The following is a 13,798-nucleotide window of genomic DNA, read 5'->3' as shown; positions in this document are numbered from 1 at the left end:
AAAATTTTTCAAAAAAAAAGTTCCGTAAAACAGCAATATAAATAGAGGAAATGTAGTACTAAAAAAAAAGAGGAAATATAGTACTAAAACAGCAAAATAAACAGAGAATGACAAGTATCCACATGTTATTTTTGTGGATAAAGAAAATATAGTGATCAAGCATAATGAAGTACTGGTAGATCGCGAAGTATAAAAATATGATTTGGAAGGTATTTGAATAGTTTTAAGATTGATATACAGTAAAACATCTGTAAAACAGCAATATAAACAGAGAAAATATAGTACTAAAACAACATGTGATACTAAAAAAAAAAGAGATGAGCCAGCCTGCCTCGACCTGCTCCGAACCCACCATGACTCGTCAAAAAAAAGAGGTGGGCTAGCTCGCCCCGACCTGTCCCGAACCCGCAACCCAAACAGGATGGGTTATTTAACCCGCTTTTAAATAGATTGCAAAAACATGAACCCAACCCGTCCTATTTACATGGTGGGGCGGGCTAATCCGACGGGTCCAATCTAAATTGATAGCTCTATATACACATATCTTAATATTATTTTTATTTTCTTCAAAAGCAAAAAAAAAAAAAAATCTCCCTTTTTTTTGGTGAATGAATGAACTTATTCTCATCTTTCAACCTCTGTAGGATAATTCATCACATGTGGAGATCTGTTCTCACGCTGGTGAGACAACCTTGGTTCACTAACTCAACCCTAGAAAAACTAGATAGATCTGCATGAGAAACTCCTCCCCCACCCTCTCTTTCACGCACCCATACCCCCACAAGTCGCCTTGGGAAAGGCATGAGAGATGAGACCTGACCCACTAAATAAGGTAAGGTAGAGGAGAAAGCAAGAAACGACACCCTCATCACTACCGTCCACCGGTTGCCTCCATGGTAAAAGAAGGAAGGTAAGAAACTAATAAATGGAGCCATACTGTTGCTGTCTTCTTTCCCTTGGTGGTTGTCTACAGCTAATCACGCGTTTTGACAAGTTCATCTATCTAGCAGAAATATAAGAATGCATTTTGATTTCCTCCAGTGGAGCTATTTTTTGCTTTGCTTTCTGAGATCTTCCAATCACTTAAAAGAAATTTCCGTGTGATTGCATTTTTTTTTTTTACCCCCCAGCAATCAATGAGGCTTGGACTTCTAAAACACACGGCGATTCCACTATTTTAGACGAAACACTTTCTCATGTTTAAATGTGATTACCATATAAAAAGATAAAGTAAAAACTCTCTGAAAATGTACCATATAAACCTGTAGAATGCGAATAGTTGTGTGTTTATGAGCGTGCATGCCTGCGTGCGTGCGAGAGAGAGAGAGAGAGAGGGTTTTGGTGTGGGGAGGCAGAAGAAAGAGTGACTGCATGGTGTGAATGGGGAGAAGGAGCTGTGGAGGAGTCAATGGAAATAAAGGTGCAGGAACTATCGTGGGATGGGATTTTTATGAGGTCCAGAAAAGGAAGGAAAGAAGAAGAAGAGACCAGGGGACCGGGGACGCAAAACCCTAACCCTAGTTTCCTGAATCAGAAACCCATCATATTCTTTTGGCACCTATATATATAGATCACTTATGACACTTCAAGAACCTGACATCGATGATCAAACCACCATTAACCACGCATTCCCTCATTTGGTCATGGGGCCCACATATACATCTTACCATCTCTTTTTCTTGGGTGTCGGTGATCCATTTCACACGTCTGATCGGTAGGTCCATGGACATGCATGTGGTTGAGAATTGGCTTTTTCACAACTCTTACTCTGAATAACTTGGAAGCTAATATTGCCACCAATCTTTTTAAAAACATGTTCAAATGGTATAATTAACTACTTAACAATTTATAAAAATTAAATCCATCAAAGAAAACTTTTCTTTCAAAAAAGAAACTACTTTATATTTTATTTAGAGGAGTATTTAGTCATAGAAGCGGATTAATCTTTTACCAGAGTCTTATCAACGTTGTGTTCTATATATAGCTGAACTTATGTTGGATAGGACAGCTTTGGATATTCATATTGACGAAAATCAACAAAATCTTCCTTCTTTCAGCAGTGTCTGATTAAGCAATTGACAAGAAAAATGCTTAAATGCTGGTCTCCTGAAGATTATTAACTGCGAGCGAAAACACTTGCTTCTAAGCCCACATATGGCCATTCTTTATTTGCCCATACCATATTACTAATTATATAGATGTCTTCGGGTTTATTCTAGCTGAGACCAAACCAATTCTACTACTACCAGTCCCAGAGACTGTGGGCCGATGTTAGAAATGTGGATTTTCTTTCATTTCCACCACGTTATTAATCATTTGAGGAAATGAACACAATTCCTTGTATCAACCCGCCAGTAATGTTGCCCACGACTAGCACTGTGACAATAAAGATCAGTACGTACCTTGAATAACTTCTCTTTCTTTTTCTTTTTTTTTGAGGGAAAGTAATATGAATAACTCAAATAATCTAATTTGTTTTGTTGTTACTGTAATCACAAGAACAACGCGATTAATCAAACTTAGGCTTGTCTATACCTGAATCCCATTTTTAACTTTTTTTTTTCTTTTCTTCTCTTCATCACAAGAAAAGCAAGTCGTTTCTCTTCTCGCAACAAGATAATGATCCTTTGGTAATCGCACCAGCAAAAAAAGATGAGCAACTTATTTTTCTGTGAAGGAGAAGAAAATGACCGTTATCCAGAATCATGAAAATGGTGTCTCAAATACAGAGACGTACTAGACTCAATTAATTACAAATAGAAGCACATAATTAAGAATAGATAACCCTGACATCCAGCAGAGACCAAACATTACAAGCTGAGGAAAGAAAGCAAATTGTCAAGAAGGAGCTTGAAAGCCATCAAGCATGCTTTGCAAACGCTTCTGCATAAACTCTTTCACCCTGTTTTTGTTTCCTCTTGCCATCCCTCTATTACATTCCTCTTTGGTCTTTATTCTGTTTTCTTCCATTTTTAATTTGACTTTAGATGGTCATACAGAAAGGAATTAATTATTTTTTCTAAAATATCCTTCTCATTTCTCGTCAATAGCATGCCTTATCAAATAAGTCGTCAATTAGACACTAACAATCACTTCATGGAAGCAAGCTTATTATTTAGCTAAGACATATATATCTCACATTAGATAAAGTGTGACATATCTTACAGACATGCTAAATGCTACAATTTTGTACCACTCAACCAGAACATTTTGGTTGTGGTTTGTAACCCTCCTACGTTTCTAAAGAAGGTACTTTGAGAGGACATCCCTAAGTCTATCTTCCTATTTTGTAAGGCAAAATTAGGTTAAAATGAAAGCTTACAGAATATCTTAATTTTCTTTGGATGCACACAAGTCTTGAGATACCTGTGAGTTAAATTTAAGATAACAATTCTGATCGTTATACTTCCTGGATTGTTTTGTTAGGGTCTTAAAGGCACAGGAATTGGTGTTAGGGCCTTCCAAGGCGTGGGTATTATCTGATCAGGTACATCTTTCAAGATTTTTGTGGCAAAGTACAATGGTTTAGGCTTTTAGGGATGTTTGAGGGAGTACTTGGAGATGCTACTGGAAATCTAGGGTTTTATGCATTGGAAGCTTGGGAAGACATTGAAGAGTGTGGTGTGAGTCATGCTAATTGAAATCTCTGACTCTTATCTTTCCTTGGCAGCGAAGGAATAATGCTGAATAGCCATCATCCCATGTGCTTGCAGCCTTTTATCAGGCATTGTGCGCTGTGTCTGTTTCCTAATGGGTCTAAGGTTTTGGCCAACATCACTCCTTTTCACTTGTGGCAAAGTCCTGGTCGCATAGGTCCTGCAATAGAGTTTCCATAAGAGGCAAAAACCAGGAAATTGGCAAGGGCCACTCAGGTCAGGGGCAGTTAGCAGTCCACAACAATGTCCTCTTTCATGACCCATTGGGAGGGCATGCAAATGGGACTTTGGCTTCTGAGAAATTACCATAAAGGCCACAAACCTATGAGATGTGGAACTTTTCTTGTTCTGAAGAAATGATCCAGAAGGGCTATATGTAATTTTAATATCCTTAAGTCATAAATTCAAAAGACTGACTGCCTCTCTCTCTTCTCATGCATGCATGCATGAAGATATATACAAGCTTTTCCTTAAGAAAAAGCCAAAAAAGAATATATATCTAGCTGGTGGAAGTATCCTACTTCCTCCATTTCCTCAAAAACAGAAAAAACCAAAAAAGAAAATATATATAAGGTGCAGCTTTAGCACTGAAACAATGAAAAAAAATAATAAAGCACTCTATTACATTGCATGCATTGATATGCAAGCAAGCAACAAGTGTGTATCTTCCATCCGCCCCTCCCTCCATCTCTCTCTCTCTCTCTCTCACGCACACACACCAACCCGGACTTGTAAAACAAGTGTAAAATCAATCTGTACATAGAAATCTGATGTTTTTTGTGGTCCTAAAAGGAGTGCATATTTGTAGTTTGCGTAGAATTAATGGGCCATCTTGGAGGCCATGATATTCTTCATTTATTACACTAGGACATTATAGAGGCCTTACATTTAGCTCTCTCTGTATGCCTCTCTTCCAGACCTTCAACCAAGCAAGCCATAGCAGGTGACACTCAACACATGATCTTCTCCCTTCTTCTCCTCTTTCATTCCTTTTACTCCTTTCCCTGCTTCTGCCACCTCTTGGTTTCAAAGAAAAAAAGAACGAAAGTATCATTTGGATTCTCTTAAACACAATTTTCTACTTCTGATGACAGTTCCCCGTGTCGACTAATCCCTTCTATAACCAGATCCAATTTAAGCTTATTTACTAATTCTAATACCTCTATTGTTTTGCTCTCTTCTGCATTCGATCTCTTATAGTTGGTTCTTTCACCTTAAACTAGGAATACTCGGCTGTCAAAAAGAGGGTAGTTTACCTTTTCTATCGAAGAACAGAAGAAGAGTTTATCAACACTCAACACTACCTATGGGTCGTGGAAAGATAGAGATCAAGAGGATCGAGAACCCAACTAACCGTCAGGTCACCTTCTCCAAGAGGCGGGGAGGGCTCCTCAAGAAGGCAAATGAGCTTGCGATACTGTGTGATGTGCAGGTTGGGGTTGTCATCTTCTCCAGCAGTGGCAAGATGTTTGAGTACAGCAGTCCACCTTTAAGGTTTCAAAGCTTAGGATCTTATCTTATAAATTTTTTCGCTTCATCTTTCGGATTTAATTTGTATTAGGTTTTCTTTTGATATATCTGACGTCTATGTATGTTGAGCGTTTGAATTCCATATGATCAATGCCTTTTCCCTTCATATATATCATGATACTTCAACAATTGACTGCAAGATTTTACGAAGGTATATCTGCACATAAAAAAACTTAATTGATATCTTGGTTCATAGCTTGGAAGCTTTTGGGTTTTAATCAACTTATGATTCTTAAATCCAGCTTTCCTCCATCACCAGGAAATAATAGTTTCTTCTTTAGTGAGATATGGATATCTAACCCTAAGCGTCTTCAAATTTGATAACCCTTCACTACGTTCACCCAGGAAATAAAACTCATTTATTTTTGAACGGTACTTTATCCTCATGATTACTGTTCTAGATTTGCTATTGATTTCTACCATCTACAAGCTACTGTGGTGAATTTGGCATGACCTTCACATACGGCTTGACTGCATTTCAATTCGTACCTTGTAGATGTCATTTGTCCAATATTTAAGAGAAGTTCTCTTTTCAAAAAAGTTTAACTTGAGTTTGGAGCGTGTAAGTTTGGCAATAGAAGTTCAGATATAAGACGCTTATATACTGTCCATTTGCACAAAGAGAGATGAAAAGGAAAAAATAGTTTTCTCTATACACTCACAGATATACTCGTAAGACAATTGCGAAGGATTTGAAATCTGATTACTTATCAATTATTGCAGACTTTGATAGAAAGAAATGTTTTTAGAGAAACCAAGATAAACCTTCCCTCATAATTACCTATAGATTTAAGCTTTCTTAAACAAAACGTCATGGATTTAATATAGGTGACATATTAAATATCTTGTTCAGAGAACTCTTAAAATATGACTTTATGTATCTGCCTGTGTATCTAATTCCCATAAAAAATGCCATATAACTGAAATTACATTTTGGAGTGAGATAAAACAGGATCAATCAGTAAATTTACGCAAGGAATATTACTAAATAATTCTTAAACTTTATTTGTCCAGAAAGGAAAAGAATGTTCGACTTTTTACATTTCTTTTATATCTTTAGGAAGTTTATGAACACCTAAAATTTCTTTCAGAAAAAATATCAAAAAAAGGTCAGCGGATAAGCATATATATAATTGTTTGGGCTGCTGGAATAGTACTGTTTAAGTCAAGCATTATGCACTTTTTTCCTGCCTTAGAGTGTGAGGAGGGTGAGTCTTAGTCATGGCAAGAATATTCAGTAAAATCGCATTCAACATGAAATTGGATACCTACTCTCTTTAATCATCATCTAATTATATGTCTTTCCCAATAAGTCTCTATTCCGACTTCAATATAATCTGATGGAAACTCATTAATAAGAAAAAAAACAACAATCCAGGAAGGTCATACCTATTCTGACTTCAATATACTCTGATGGAAACTCATTAATAAGGGGAAAAAAAAAAATCCAGGAAGGGAATTCCCATATGACCTTTAATATAAGTACTCAGAATTGTTTATCATGCAGTGCACTCAAAATATTGCTTATGAAATTTCTCTATGATTAAGCTAATATTTTCTTTTATACCTTTAATGTGCACATTGATACTATTCAAAATTAGCCTCGAGAAAAAAATTATATATTCTGAATTTTGATTCTTCCCACGTAGAACTTCTAGGTCTTGCCTTGCGATTCTGATTTTGTTCGTTAAAATAATGTTCAATAATAAAAGTAGAAAATAAGATAAATTTAAAATTTTCATATTAAAGAGAACATATTGCTACAAAAGGGTAAATGGTTATCTACTAGCAAATACCGAATGAATGATTCAAAATACAATATAGAAGAGAATTACATCTGCTTCTACTTTCAAAGTTTAATCTTTCTTCCTAGATTTACTACATCAAGATCTTTGTAAAATGGCTTGGAAAGGGATTTTTTCTCCTCAAAGATGGTAGCATTATAATCACATGCATGTTCTGTAAATCAGATACAAAAATCATTGATCATGCATGTTTTTCATTTCACAAGTAGTTTGTGAACCCTTCCAATTGAGAGAAGTGTCAATTAGAAGTTTCTCTACAATGTAACTACCCACCTCCGCAGCCTACTATTCATGTTTATAATTATCCTCTTTAATCCCTATTGTTATTGCATTAATTGTTGGTGTATTGTTATTTACACATATACATAAAACGCACAACACAATAGTATAGCATATAGTTTCAGATTTTTCCTTACCTTGAATATCTCCTTCAAAGAGAAAAATTGATAATTATAATTTCTTGCATTAGTGTTCATGCGATTTGTTTTTTTTTTTTTCCCCTTTAATTTTTATGTAAAAGGGAGGGAAAACCCACTTGTTTACTAAAGATTGAAAAGTCATAAATACATTAAGTCATTCACTGGCTCTTATAAATATCTATTACTTCTAGGCCTACTATCATTATGAAATGCATTATTAATTGGCACATTTGCTTTCAAAACACTTTTTGAGCCACTAGACTAATGAAGGAAAAAAGATATAGTAAATCTTTTTGTTGATAATTTTTGATCACATAGAAAATGTTCTTATCGAAGTTGTCAAGATATAGACAACAAGGAAAAGTTAACACAATTAATAAAATAAGATCAACATTAGATTGTCTTAAAAAATAATTCATAAAAACTTTAAGCAAATCAATGGGATGCTATTCTCCTAATAGTTAACGAGCTTGAAGTCAAACTCAATTACAAGTGGCCATTTACGATCATTTCTCCCTTGCAACTAAGCCTGAAATACGGAACTTAAGTTTCCACTTCACCCAAAAAGCTGATATTGACTTCATGTTAAGGAGCTCCAAAGTCAAGTTTCTGTGGCATTTAATGGTACTTTAAGACTCTCCTACTCCCTCCCCGTCACAAACATCTATTGATAATAATTTAATGATGAATTTAAGGTCTAAAACTTACACTTATTATGGATCAACTTCCTGCAAAAATTAACAAAAGAGCAAACCTTTCAATTCTTAGAACTCAAGAATTTCATGCTTGTAGCACTCAAGCAGAAACAAAAACATCCCAAGTTGACAAGAATATGAACTTATATTGAATCCATAGTTTACCTATTAGTTTGACCATGGAATGTTGTAGAAAATGCAATTCAATTTGTTTCTACTTTTATCCTTAGTTTTTTTTTTAAAATAACAATTTTACACAGTGACATATATAAGAATTTGGTACTCGGAAATTGCAGCTAATTACTAATCTCGCATAATGTTTCAAAAGAATAAGTCACCCTTCTACATTGTGTTATTTACCTTTTCGTCTTAGGATGAAATATAATATTCAGGAATTAATGCACAACCACAAAAGTGAAACCAACCCCTCAGCAGTCCTATGTTGTGCTTAATTCTAGGCTAAAGTGGTTAAAGTGGAATAAGACCCCTTTAACTTCTTTATTCCACTATAACTTGCCAAAACAAGAATATTAGTCCTTTTCTTCTAAGGGCAAAATAGATAATTCCAAAAATTCATTATTTTTTGGTTGAAGAACAAATAAATTGATTTACTTTGATTAACTTACTCCACAGGCAAAAACAGCCTTAGGTTCACAAAGCTCTTTATTATTTGGGCACTTTTGAACATGCTTACATAAAACTCTACTCATAAAGGGTATCTACGATGAGCCCAACAATTTTGCCACTCTAGCTTAAGCATGTAAGTTTTATATAATATCATGATCTTCTAATTTTTTAGCATCCATTAACTTAATTCTTTAAAATAATAATGGTATGAAATCCCAAAACTTAATCAAATGTACCACTTCTATTAACTAAAGTTGAATATATTTTGCCAAAAGAAGTTAATCAGTACCATTATCTGACCTCATGCAACAAAAATATGTCATACGTTTACACACCTGTGGATCCATTCCATTTGTCCAATTCACGTCACCAGATAGCATCTTAGAACATATGAAATAAATTTTCTTAAAAAATCAAAGAGATTAAAAATGGAAAACAACAAACAAAATATTCTAAAATAACTTTTGAATACCCTAGAGCTTATGTCCACTAAATATACAAATCAACACACATGAGTCTATTTGTCACATGAAGTCAAACCACATACAGTTTATGATTAATTTTAATCCACTTCCACATTGGGTTGTATTGGGATTCATGTTGCCTAGCCAAACTTATTACTTGCCTACAAATGCTTATGGCTACAAAAGTTTGCTAAAGACTATCTTTAATTTTAACTAACCTGCAAGGAATTGGGTCTACTAATTCCACTCACAGTTTTACTTTTAGTCCACTTCCACTTTGGGTCTCATAATCTTATAGTGCCTAACCAAACGTACTTGCCTACATACTAAGGTTAATTTTAACTAGCTTGCAAACATGCTGCATTTGGGTTCACTAGATCTCTCTTCCACTCTTAGTTAGGGGTGTGATCAGTCCAAGCTTGATTGAGCCCTGGTTTGATGCAGCTTGGTATGAAATTAGTTTCAATCTAGAAAGTTTAGATTGAGCTTGATTTGTGTAACATTATTTCCAACCAGATTTGAGTGTAATTTCAAACCAACCTGAAACAAACCTAATTTATAAGCTTGAAAATTCTAAATGAAGGTAAAAATTAAATCAAGCTCGTATGAAGCTTGGTTTGAAGTTGAATTAACATTTGATTCAAGCTTTGGCTTAAATTTCAATTAATGGATTCTTAAATTAATAAATATTCAAGCTTCTTGAAATGACCCTAATGCTGTGGACTGTTGGATTATCATTATTTTCTTTGCAATTTTCAGACGATCAATTAACATGTTTTTTAATCCTTCTCCTTGTTATTCATGACCTTATTACTTTTCTTTCTAAGAATATAATGGTAGAGAGCTTAATATTATACTTTTGGATTTTTTTTTAAATTCTAATTGATCAGCTTAAATTCATCTACATTAACATGTTTTTTAATTCTGCTCCATGTTATTCATAATCTTACTAGTTTTCTTTTTAAAAATATAATAGGAGATAGATGTTACAAGTACCTCATTTATTTACTTTCATTTTCCAATTATTTCATGTTGTAGCATGCATCAAATTATAGATAGATACCAGAGAGTTACTAACACTCGCTTTGAGGAGATTGATAACCAGCAGGTATGGAATTCATTCCTCAAAATTATCAATAAATTATCTGACCCCACATATTTACTCGTTCTTCCTTCCCCCATCAGCAAATATTTTGTGAGATATCAAGGATGAGGAATGAAAATGATATGCTTCAGGCTAGCATGAGGCAGTACACTGGGGAAGACTTGAGCTCTATGACCATGAATGACTTGAATCAGCTCGAACAACAGCTGGAGTACTCGGTTAACAAGGTTCGAACAAGGAAGGTAATATGGTTTCATCTTCTAAGTGTCACATTATCCCTTTGAAGTGAACTTGGTGTTTATTAGCTTAATAAAAGCTCAACAGCTTAGTTCAATATTACATAATAGCCAAAGTACCTTTTCTTTTGAATGAAGTTGCATCAATATATTTTTTTAATGATAGCAAAGGGGGAAAAATTTCGGGGTAGCTCAGTTATAGCCGACAACTTTTGTTAGATTAGGAGGTAAGTGTCTGAGCTAAGCTATTTAACTTTTACTAGTGTAGCTCCCGTTCAGATACACAACGTTTTTGCAATTTGGATATCAGGAATATTTGGAGCTAGAAGTGGAAATGTATCTACTAAACTGGGAAGTTTGCTGAAGCCAAGAAAAGAATTTTGAGTTTTTAAAAATCTGAGAAAAATGTAGAGCATATACACAACAGGTTATATGTTTAACTATTCAATTAGACTTCCTGTATGCAGATAATTTGTTAATAATCATAAGAATAGCTGACGGTTTTTTCAAATAATACTGAGATTGTTCTAGTGTAGCATGTTGATTCTTGTTCACCAACTGATATATATAATTAAGCACAAAGGGCCAGAGATCTCTTAACTTGACAGATCAGGGGAATAGTATGAGAAGTTCTCAACATGCTAAAGACAAGGAACATTAAGAAATAAATATCCATTGTTTTATTTATTTATTTACGTACAAGTTTTCTCTGTGCTATTCTTGCAAGTAAAGAGCTGAGCTAATACTATTATTACCTTTCTTCCTCTCAAAAAAGATGTGTACAGACTCAATATTCGACTTAAAATATTAAGTATGATGGAATATATATGATCAGAAACATGTGTAACTTCCAAATTTTTAGACTGCTCTGCCAACCTTTATGTTCCCTTCCTTGTCATAGACGACATGCCTTCATGTAAGATAGCTTCATGTAGAATCATCACCCTTATGTTAAACTAACCATTGCAAGTAAAGCATCAATAAAATATTAAACTTTGCTCTTCTTCATCATTCTGTTACAGCATCAGTTACTGAACCAACAGCTAGATAACCTGCGGCGCAAGGTAATTGTAGCATCAAAGGGCTCAACTTTCATCTATTGTAACTGGAATAGATCTCAATAATTAACCTTGCTTCTTTGGCTTGTGAAACAGGAGCACATCTTAGAAGATCAGAACAGCCATTTGTACCGGATTGTAAGATAAAATTTCAACTAGTGGATTACCATCAGTAGTTGATGTTAGATTTACTTTATAGTATGAAGATTTCCTCAAAGTTACTATTCTCTTTGTTACAATATTTTGGTCATTGGTGTTAGCTATCAGAGCACCAGGCAGCAATGGAGCATCAGCAGGCTGCCATGGAGCACAAGGTGCCGGACGTGCCCATGCTGGAGCCATTCGGGTTGTTCTATCAGGATGAGCCATCGAGGAATTTGCTGCAGCTTTCGCCCCAACTGCATGCATTCCGTCTCCAGCCGGCGCAACCCAATCTGCAAGAGGCCAGCCTCCCAGGTCATAGTCTGCAGCTGTGGTAAGGACTATCTTATCTAGGGTTATAAATGGTTTGTATTCATATACCTAAATCTGAACCAAAATGGTTTCAAGTATTGATCATTTACTAGCCCAAACTTAGGAGAAATTATTGTGTACACCGCATGTACCACAAGGCCATACACACAGCCAATACGGGCCTATTCATCAAACATACATCTCAGTGTACCACCATAGAAGTGGTCATGATTGGCTGCGTACGACCACGCTGATGCACACAGTGTAGATAATAAAATTTTGGCTGATTTCTTTGGGTTTGGATCAAAAGGTTCAAATTTCTACCGTTATGGATTATGTTTAGGTTGGTGGAAGTCCTAAAAAAATTTTTGACTCTCCACCTGAGCGAGTCAGAACATGACCAAAATAAAACCAATGCAAACCATTCCCACCTTAACTAGAGTTGAGGGGTGGGGTGGGGTACTTGGAGAGGGCCAGCTCCCACTTGTGTGGCTTATATATTACCTATAGAAAAAAAATCTACGTGCAGTCATAATCTTCTTAATCATCAATAACAACACAAGTTAGTGACGACATCATTACCTTTCATGTATTGGCCCATGACATTAATCCTAATAATAATTAGCATTCATCATCCCACATAAAGTGTTTTATTACAATCTTGCATTGCAAACATGTGCAGATCTCGAGGTGGAATACCTTGTGAGATTTGCAAAGAAGTGGTGATGGGCAGCATTGGATTCACTGAACAAATGATGCAGTATTTTGCTTTGTTTTTTATGTAGTCAAGTAGAGAAGCATTTGTTTGAGCTTTGGTTATTGTGCAACCTAGTTTACCTGCAGCTTCTTCTCATCCATATGGCTTGACTTGTTGCATGGATTTTTTAACAGAGTCGCGAGCTCCAAGAGGAAAAAATGAAGCAGGTGAAGAGAATCTGAGAATGGATATCATCATCTCTCCATTAGATTTATCTATATCTTATAATACAAACTGAGGACTAGTCCTTCTCTTTATATTTATGTGGTCTGGGAGTCTGTGGATTTCGTATATTTGGTTGGTTTATAATATTATATGCTTCAGTTGGAAAGGATGAAACTATTCATGCTCTGTACGTGGTTTAGCTTAAATGTGGATTATATATAAATGTGTACTCTACGGCTTTATATGGGAGTCTCTATTCACTCCCTCGTGGTAGGTATAGGATAAAGAATGTTAGGTAGTAATGTGGGATGTTGATTACGGAAGACATGTGGACCTCTAAGTGTCACTTGGCCATATTATTATGAGCAAAGCCAGCTAGAATAATGAGCATAACAACTCATTTAAAGAGATTTAAGGAGATTGGGATTATATTAGAATTCATGATCACCTAAGAGTATAATTATCTATCAAGTGGGTGAAGGTGAATATTGCAATTTAAATTGGATGAAAGTTTCCACTTTGAAGGATACAACGGGCTCTTACTTGCTTTCCAATACTTTCTTTTGATATAAATTGTGCGGTACTTGGGATATAGTGATTACAGGTGGTGACAATGTGATATTTTAATAATTGCTGGCCCAATGGGTCACATATTTGTATTCTGTTCCCAAAATATGCCAATCTTTTATAAGAAAAAAAATATGCCTTCAAATTGTGCCACAAGTAACCAATTTGAACAATAAGCATTTAATAACTTGAAAAAAATGTTGTTGAAAGCCAGGTACAAACATCCATGCATGATCTAATATTAATTTTTCTTCTGTCGAC

At 35.1% G+C, this 13,798-nt stretch overlaps 1 protein-coding gene across 3 annotated transcripts; it reads left to right on the top strand.

Moving 5' to 3' along the window:
• The first annotated feature begins 4,401 nt into the window (after window positions 1–4,401).
• Window positions 4,402–13,133, top strand: LOC105039676 (MADS-box protein AeAP3-2). 3 transcript variants are annotated; one of them, XM_010915908.4, is made up of 8 exons: window positions 4,412–4,599; window positions 4,880–5,150; window positions 10,235–10,304; window positions 10,382–10,543; window positions 11,560–11,601; window positions 11,692–11,733; window positions 11,856–12,070; window positions 12,940–13,133. In XM_010915908.4, coding segments are annotated over exons 2-8 (720 nt in total). In that variant the 5' UTR covers window positions 4,412–4,599; window positions 4,880–4,962; the 3' UTR covers window positions 12,941–13,133. The 3 variants fall into 3 exon arrangements, with proteins under 3 accessions (XP_010914215.2, XP_073107003.1, XP_010914210.1); XM_010915913.4 differs by lacking the exon at window positions 12,940–13,133 and having other exon boundaries at window positions 4,402–4,599; window positions 10,433–10,543; window positions 11,856–12,074; XM_073250902.1 differs by lacking the exon at window positions 12,940–13,133 and having other exon boundaries at window positions 4,405–4,599; window positions 11,856–12,074.
• The last annotated feature ends 665 nt before the right edge of the window (window positions 13,134–13,798 follow it).

The sequence above is a fragment of the Elaeis guineensis genome, chromosome 1 (genome assembly GCF_000442705.2).
Source record: "Elaeis guineensis isolate ETL-2024a chromosome 1, EG11, whole genome shotgun sequence".
In the NCBI taxonomy this organism is placed as follows: Eukaryota; Viridiplantae; Streptophyta; class Magnoliopsida; order Arecales; family Arecaceae; genus Elaeis; species Elaeis guineensis.
This window is presented reverse-complemented; position numbering and strand designations above follow the sequence as displayed.

Excerpts from the sequence above, each read along its gene's own strand:
- LOC105039676 (XM_073250902.1), top strand. The coding sequence starts at position 4,963 with ATGGGTCGTGGAAAGATAGAGATCAAGAGGATCGAGAACCCAACTAAC. Across the intron at positions 5,151-10,234 it reads TACAGCAGTCCACCTTTAAG|CATGCATCAAATTATAGATA; the intron begins GTTTCAAAGCTT and ends TTCATGTTGTAG. Across the intron at positions 11,602-11,691 it reads TAGATAACCTGCGGCGCAAG|GAGCACATCTTAGAAGATCA; the intron begins GTAATTGTAGCA and ends CTTGTGAAACAG.